This window comes from Bidens hawaiensis, unplaced genomic scaffold (genome assembly GCF_021521415.1).
Source record: "Bidens hawaiensis isolate Kalapana, Puna unplaced genomic scaffold, B.hawaiensis_p1.1 tig00021268_1, whole genome shotgun sequence".
Lineage (NCBI taxonomy): Eukaryota > Viridiplantae > Streptophyta > Magnoliopsida > Asterales > Asteraceae > Bidens > Bidens hawaiensis.
Window position 1 is genome coordinate 359,296 of NW_027493292.1, and position 8,619 is coordinate 367,914.

At 40.1% G+C, this 8,619-nt stretch overlaps 1 protein-coding gene across 1 annotated transcript; it reads right to left on the reverse strand.

The window, feature by feature from the left end:
* Positions 1-4,139: 4,139 nt before the first annotated feature.
* On the reverse strand, positions 4,140-8,254 carry LOC143563096 (protein ACTIVITY OF BC1 COMPLEX KINASE 7, chloroplastic-like; the record flags this gene model as incomplete). The annotated part of the gene is made up of 6 exons (XM_077050721.1): positions 4,140-4,258; positions 5,266-5,410; positions 6,457-6,610; positions 6,706-6,824; positions 7,306-7,414; positions 8,144-8,254. Coding segments are annotated over 6 exons (703 nt in total), but the record flags the coding sequence as incomplete, so codon positions are not given.
* Positions 8,255-8,619: the final 365 nt, after the last annotated feature.

An 8,619-nucleotide genomic window follows, 5' to 3' on the forward strand; every position in this document is an offset into this window, starting at 1 on the left:
CCTCAGGAAGGCTGACCGAGCCTACCATTATTGGCGAGGAAGTACTCCCCTGCGTTTCACCCAGGATTGCGTCAACATCCACGCCTGCACAAAGAAGAAAGTGTTAAAAGAAAATTATTGACAAATCTACAAAGGCATTATGATTATACTTACGGGTTTTCTTGACCCTGAACGTACGGACGGGCGGGGAGGAACCCGATGGAGCCGGCCTCTTGGTACCGGTCACCGTCGTCTTCGTTGGTTCTCCGGAGGTAACGGTCGTAGCCTCCGGAGCAGTGGTCTTCTCACCACCGGGCTTCCCCGCCACCTCTTCACTATCTGACTCCGTGTCAGATAGAACCACTGGATCAGCTGTGGCCTTCTCCTTCCCCTTCACGCCGGCAGCAGTCTTTTTCTTCCGCACCAACGGAGGACCTTCTGCGGATTCCTCAGAAGAAGAAATGTCAAGAACTCCAGCAGCAGGCACAGCATTGAGGGGTTCAGGGTAGAAGATAGGCTTACCAGGCCGTCGGTGGCTCAGGATCTCTTGGCCCGGCGGGTAAACCTCCACGAACCGACACGCAGTTTGCTCTAGGGTGGGCAACTCGTTCTCGTCCAGAGCACGAGTACCCATCCGTGCGGGACCATCTTCCTCCCGCGGATTCAGGAGCGACTGTAGGTCGTTCCCCTCTGAAATAAACAGGAAAGTTAGAAAAAAGTCAAAATCAACAAAAAGAAACAAGACATACCATAAGGGACAGAGTTCGAACCATATTCAAGGACAATCGGAACCTTCTGCGCATTCGCCGCCTTCCACACTCGGCTCATCCCCAGCATTACCATCGCTGACTCCGGAAAACGGAAAACCGGGGATTGGACCCGGGATATCTTCGAGAACCATTCCGCCTCCTCGTAGTTGGGGGCGTGAAGGCTCTGAAGTGCCTGGCCGTTCTTGAACTTCATGGCAATGGGGATGGCGCGAGCGGATATGAAGAAGAACTCTCTTCTCCACGAGCGAAGACTCCGCTCGGTGGTACAAATCTTTAAACCCTTAATCCGGGTTGTAAGACTGTACCACCCCTGGATGCACCTCCAAGTGTAGAAGGTCATCAGGCGGTCCACATGGGGCTCGATGCCCAGAATCCGGCACACCCACTCAAAATGACGAATCTTGGCGATCGCCATGGGGTGCAGCTCGGTCAAATGAACGCTGTGCCTCTCAAGGACACGGTACACAAACTTTGTCAACGGGAACCTAAGGTTCCCGTAGACAAAGAATGCAGCATAAACCCCGATCTTGCCACTAGGGGCATCGTACACAGTATGGTGGGGTTCAGGAAACTCAGGCTCGAGAGACTCGAGCATGAACTTCCTGACGATATACTGGTACAGATCGACAGGAAGAGAACACTGGCACTCGCCAGCAGTCTTCTGATCGTCGGCATCATGAGAAGACATTTTTGCAGAAAGAGAAGTGATTTCGGGAAAATGCTTGCCTGAAAAAGGGGAGTATTTGCCGGAAATCACTAAGAAGAAGAAGAAGAAAGGTGAAAGTGTGAATTACAAATAACCCTCTTCCCCTTTATATAGTAATCGCAATTAATGCGGTGAATTTAATGCGGAGGAGAGAGAAATCAAAGGTGCAATGAAACTATGACACGTGGCAAAAAGCAGGCTGGCAACAGCTGTTGAAAGGACGTGTGCCAGTAATTTCGCGGCCACGCGCCCGAAAAATCACGCCCACGCGCCTGAAAAAGCGACTGGAATGACCATGTTCTGTCACGTCACCATAACTTCCTGCACGTCCTGACACAGTCAGAAGAAACCGTCGCACGACGTTTCAGAGGTTTGGACTGTTCTTATCTTTCCACCAACTCTTCGAATTTCAAAATTCAAAATTTAAAAAATATTAAAAAGTAAGCGGGAAAATACCCCTTACCCCTTGGCAAACAAGTAACCGTTAGACGGATGCGAGTACAGTGTAAAGGCAAAACCCTTCACATACCTAGCACCCGCAGGGAATTGAAGCCAAGTAAACCTTGGCAAACAAGTAACCGTTAGACGGATGCGGGTACAGTGTAAAGGCAAAACCCTTCACATACCTAGCACCCTGCAGGGAATTGAAGCCAAGTAAACCTTGGCAAACAAGTAACCGTTAGACGGATGCGGGTACAGTGTAAAGGCAAAACCCTTCACATACCTAGCACCCGCAGGGAATTGAAGCCAAGTAAACCTTGGCGAACAAGTAACCGTTAGACGGATGCGGGTACAGTGTAAAGGCAAAACCCTTCACGTACCTAGCACCCGCAGGGTATTGAAGCCAAATATTCCTCGGCAACCAAGTAACTATAAGACAGGCGCGGATACAGTGTAAAGGCAAAACCCTTCGCGTACCTAGCACCTGCAGGGAATTGACGCTAGGAATACCTTGGAAGTAAAGTAACCGTAAGACGAGCGCTGGTACAGTGTTAAGGCAAAACCCTTCACATACCTAGCGCTCCGCTGGGAATTGAAACCAGGAAGGATCTTCTGGGCAATGCTTGCGGAAACGGAAATAACATCCCCGCATAGCGGGAACGTTGAGAACTACGTTGTTTGAAGCGCCAGGATGGAATTGGTGGTTTTAACATAATTGATCACTATGTTCAAAACTACCAAAACCTCATGGAGAATCCACAACTGGGACTCAATGCTCCTGACTTGCGAGGAGGTTACAGACCTACCCGCATCATACCCAAAGACCAAGCAGGAAACTCGGGCATTTCTGCAAGTGACAAGGACTTCCCATGGAAAACCTTACAAAACCCTTTTCAAAACCCTTTGCTTAAGTCCAAAAGTTCACCTCACTTTATTAAACACGCATGAGAAGAACATTGGACTGGGGGGACTTGAAGAGGTAGGTCCCAGCAGAGCCCAGTTGGACCCGCAAGACTCACCTTAAACAGGGACGTCTGCGCAGAGACCAACTGGATCCGCAGGACCAACCATGCTCAGAGAAGTGACGTCCTTACGCGCAGTATGCAAGCTGGTCCCGCAGGAAATGCCTCCCATGGTGAAGGACTCCGCCTGTTCCCGCAGCCTCGGATACAAGCCATGAGGGAAGGCCACCCGCGCAGCATGGCTACACACACTAGGTACTTAGCTCTCGATCATTCAGTGTCACCTGAAGGAATGAGCAAAGCCGGGAGCAATCCCGCACAGAGGCGGGAGGGGGAATACTCCCGCCCAAATAAGCCAGTCTATACTGAAGGACCTTTCACTGTACCTGACGAGGTATGGGCGAAAGATCTGATCAGGGATACGATAGCTCACTGATACAGTATGGCGAGCAGCATGCTCCTGTACTGTATCACTATTAAGCCGCTGCCTACTCACCAACTACTGTCATACCACGTGCGTAGCCGGCAGTTGGTGGAAAGGGAATAGTATACAGCAGGCCTGGTCGCTATCAGCCGCTGCCTACCCACCAACTACCAGCAGGGCACGTGCGTAGGCTACTGTTGATGAACAGGAACACTGTTACAGCCGGCCATACCTCCTTGAAAACCTACCTTCGGCTATAAATACCCCAAATGGTATGACCATCTCATCTTAACATATCTTACTACATTATCATCATATTATACCTGATATCTGCTCTAGCAATCTCTTAATATACTTTTATATTTAAAGAGCAATCTAGTCTGATTCTCACGCCGAAGGGTGGTCACAAGGAGGAACCCCCCCCTTCTCAGTGACGAGCTCACGGTGTCTGTTTTGCAGGTTATCAGAAGAACCATCTTCCAAGGGTCTAACCCCTCGTGGGAAACATCTCTCCAACCCCCAGGTTACCAGTAATCTGCCCGGGGTCCGGTTAGTGTTTCTTCCCTCTTTGCTTGTCTTGAATGTTGAAACCTACAGGCTACATGTATGACTATTTTAAAGTTAATGTATTAGCAAAAGACACCTACAAGTACGACCTCCAAAAATTTATAGACATAAATTCATTTATCAATTATTTATTTATTTTTATCATTTTATATATAAAAAATGTACTGTTTTGACCCGATATTCACTTGTTTCAACTTGTTACAAGAATGACAGGTGACAATATCCTTTTAAACATTAATAAAAAAATCTCCTAAATTTGTTGAAATAAGAACGCAAATACAAAATGTAGCTACAAGGTCACAAATAAATGGTAGGATTATATCATAACCAATTAACCCGTCACTTTACCGCCAAAATACTCTTCTCAAAAACCCACGTTTGCGTCGTTCTCTTGTCTTCATATCCTCAGCTGAAACGAGTATAAACAAGTAACTCGGTGATTAGAGATGACAATTTCAACCCGATTTATAAATAGGCTTATTTGGGTAGTGTTTTATTTATAAGGGTCAAATTAAAAGATTTAATTCCAGAGAAAACATGTCAAAACACATTAAAAGTCACCCAAAGTGTCAGTCAATATTTCTAGACCGGTTTATAAGTTTAGGGGTGTAATCAAGCTGCGCACAAGCTTTGCTCATTTCGAGCTTTATATTTATAGCTTAAGCTCGGCTTGTTTATAACTAATTAATTACTTTAAATATATACATACATATTTGTATAGGGTCGGGATCATTTCAAAATTTCCAAATAATTGAAGAATTTGAAAACTTTTAACCAATCATTTCTTTTATCCATTTTATATATTTAATATTATTTGAGGGTATTTTTGTCATTAATTATATGTAGATTTATGACTGCAATCACACAATTATATATAATAAATGACAAAACTACCCTCAAAATTAAGTACAAAAATAAATAGATAAAATACTTATCACATAGTAATAATAATATTATTTAGTTACATATAAATATATTTTATTATATGATAATTATTTTATATATTAAATAAAAATATAATATATAAATGATAGGCTCGCTTAGCATCGCGAGCCTGCAACCTCGTTCACTAAATGAGCTTCTTATAGGTTGGAGCTTAGACTCGTCTATTAAACGAGCTTCTTTTAGGCTCGGACTCAATCTCGTTTAAGATCGGCTCGATTTGAGCTTTTAGCAAGCTGGTCTTGAGCAGCTAACATGTGGCCCAACTCATTTACACTCCTAGTGTATATAACAGAAAATTAAATGTCAGATTTTAAATATTGTAATTATACTTAACCACTAATTAATTCAAAAATATGGCAAAAAGGTGACAGCGGGTCATCAAAAAGTTACAATTTTGACCCGCATGCGTTCCGGCCCGTTACCCGACCCGCATTATTTGAAAATGATAAAACTTATCAAGAACCGAATCACCTTTTAGTCTGCCAGCAAGATATAAAGCTTCTTCAGCAATGGGTCTCCATTGCTCCGCACACGAATAGTTGATTCCTAAACCCACACTAAGCCCTCTTAATAATTGCACTGTACGGAGAATCGAAAAAAGCTCCTCCGGGAACGTCTACCAAAAGATTTAATAAAATTTAGGACATTGTTTTTAATGTTAAATGAAATCGTGAAAAAAAAATGTGTAACATCATTTATTTGATGTGATGTCTAGAGGTGGTCGCATGGGTGGCTTGGATAACGGGTCAAAATAGTTTTAGAACGGGTCAAAATAGATGTTGAAAAGGGTTGAAGTCTACATTTATTCTATATATATTTATTTGTGATTTTTTGTTTGTAGATAGTTATTTGAGATGGAGGAATAATGTGTTAAAATAAATACAAACTTTGGGCAACTCTCAATCCGTTTGACCCGTTCCCTATTTTCCTAAATTTTCTTTTTATTTGGCCCGCTTGAAATATAAATAAACAACACAAATCAACCCGTCTATAATTAAATGGATCAACATTACCACATCTAAATAAAAATATATATAAAGAGTTTATGCATTAAATTCAGACTGTAAACGACTTCTCAACCCGTTTGACCCGTTCTCCATTTTACCTAGTGTTTTATTTGACCCGGTTGGGATTTAAGAAAACAACCCAAACCAACCCATTTATAAGTAAATGGATCAAGACCACCACTTCTAAATTTATTTATATAAAAAGAGATTTATGCACTGAATACAGACTTTAAACGACTTTTCAACCAGTTTAACTCGTTCTCCACTTTACCTACTTTTTTATTGAGCCCGTTTGGGATTCAAAATCAACCCATATACACCCATCCATAAGTAAATGAATCAAAATGACAACTTCTAAATAATGTAAATAAATTTTTTATGCATAACATGCAGATTTTAAACAACTTCTCAAACTTTTTGACCCGTTTGGGATTTTAAAACAACCCAAACCGACCCATCAAGTAAATGAATTAAAATTACAACTTCTAAACGAAACTGTATATAAAAGGTTATGCATTAAATACAAACTTTAAACGACTTCTCAACCTGTTTGACCTGATCTTCATTTGACCCGTTTGGGATTAAAAAGCAACCCAAATCGACCCCATCCGTAAATAAACGCATCAAAACTATCACTATTATTAAAAACACATACCTGAACTGCAACTTTCTTGATCGATGAATCTTCTGAAAACGGCTGCAGCACCTTAACGCCAGGTGGCAGCTTTGTATCAAACATCACCTGAGACAGCTTAAACAATTCTGCCTGTTCATCAGAGCACAAGCTTACGGTATCTATTCCAAGTTCCCTGTAATAATTATAAACATCATCACTTTTTGAATCTAATAAAATATTCAAAATCGACTTTAGGATAAATTTATTTAATTTAAATAAAGAAAATACCGGAATCCTTCTGATGCTCTTGCGTGATCATTATCAGCAATAGCAAGAACCAAATTGGCATAGCCAAGCCTCAATGTGTTTGGAAGATCTTTAACTTGTCCATAATCGAGCAGTGCAACCTAATAAGTATTAATCAGGGAAATATTATAACTTCTATATTACTAATTAATTCTAGTGAATGCGAGTAATGATCTACTTGGCTCGTGGAGGTTGCGACTTGCAAACAGATTATAATGTTCAGTAACTATTTTGGGATAATTTTTTCAGGCAACATTTTTTGGCACGGGCATTTTGTATTTTGGTTTAATGTGTATTAAGTATCATGCTTTAACAGTATCAGGCTACCATATTATGGATTGGCTAGCAACCGAGGGTGTGAATTTCTGACACGACATGAAAAATATGACACCAACCTACCACGAAAGTCGTGTGTTGTTTAGGCTGACCGGTTTAATTTTATAATTATTTTTTTAAAAGGTGGTGTGCCGTGTAACTTAACTTACTGTGTATTTTATGTTAAATCTTAGAAGATAAATAAATGAGGATAAAAATTATAATTTAAAGATAATTACTTTATATGCATGTGTATTTTTTGTTTACCTGTGAGCCATTACAAATTAGAATGTTTCCGGGGTGGGGGTCCGCATGAAAGAACCCGCTCTTGAGTATCATTTGTCCATATGCAAGAGTTAGACCTTTTAAAATGTTCCTGCATAGAAATAACTTAAATTATGATAACAGTAAAAGACAATAGCCCTTGACAACTATTTACACAAATGTCACCCAAAATTGTTAGATTAATAATAGTCCCACATAAAAAGTACATCCATTTTATCCAATAAACAATGAACAAACACTCATGAATATAAATGAATGAATGAGACATGTGTTCATGTTCGTTCATTTCACTAAATGAACAAAAAAAAATTTGTTCATGTGCGTTCGTTTATCAAATAAATGAACATAAACGAACTTCTTGCCGAACAGTTCACTGAACGTTCGGTCCATTTACAGCCCTAAAAGTGATTATTTAAGACTAAATAATCTTATAAAACAGCATATTTAAATGTTTCACAAATTCTGATTATTTAAGAAAAATGATAAAATTCACACAAGATTAAAATTTTTTATGAAAAAAGAAAGTAGAGACAGGTCGTAAATTGGAAATAAGAGTCTTGCAAATTACATTTAAAACGGATAAATAAGTAAATTTATTTAATTCAATGATCAATTTGTTGTGGTTGTAGGTGGTATGCAACCCAATATTTATCCCTAAATAATCAAAACCAGAATATGATATTCTAAACATTAAAAGCTTAAAACAATATATTTTACATAAATAATATTGGGAATTCATCGTTTGGGGATCTGGTTTTAATTATATAAATATAAAGTGACAAATGAAATATTCATACTCTCTAAGTTCTGTGGAGCTTACTGCTTTGCTGCTGCTGCCATCTTACCGTCTGGATTTATTCCTCTATTTTTAATTTCATCTCCAAGATTCAAAATCGGGACACCGTCTATATATTCCATCATCAACACCCTCCTATGCAATTTTAAAGAAATTTAAAAAAGGAGAAAAAAAAAACAGAAACAGTATGGTTGAGTTGAGGGGTATTTTAGACTTTAAAAGTCAAGAGAATTGACTTCAAAAGACAAGAGGGTTGAGTTCAAATATGTCAAGAGATTTGACTTCAAAAGTGTCAAGAGGGTTGACTTTAAAAGTCAAGAGATTTGACTTCAAAGGTATCAAGAGGTTTAACTTCAAAGGTATTAAGAGGTTTCACTTCAAAGGTGCCAAGAGCTTTGACTTTGAAAGTGAAGAGGTTTGACTTGAAAGGTGTCAAGAGGGTTGACCTTAAAGTCAAAATTAACATGACTCACCTGGTGACTGAATTCTGTATGGCGCGT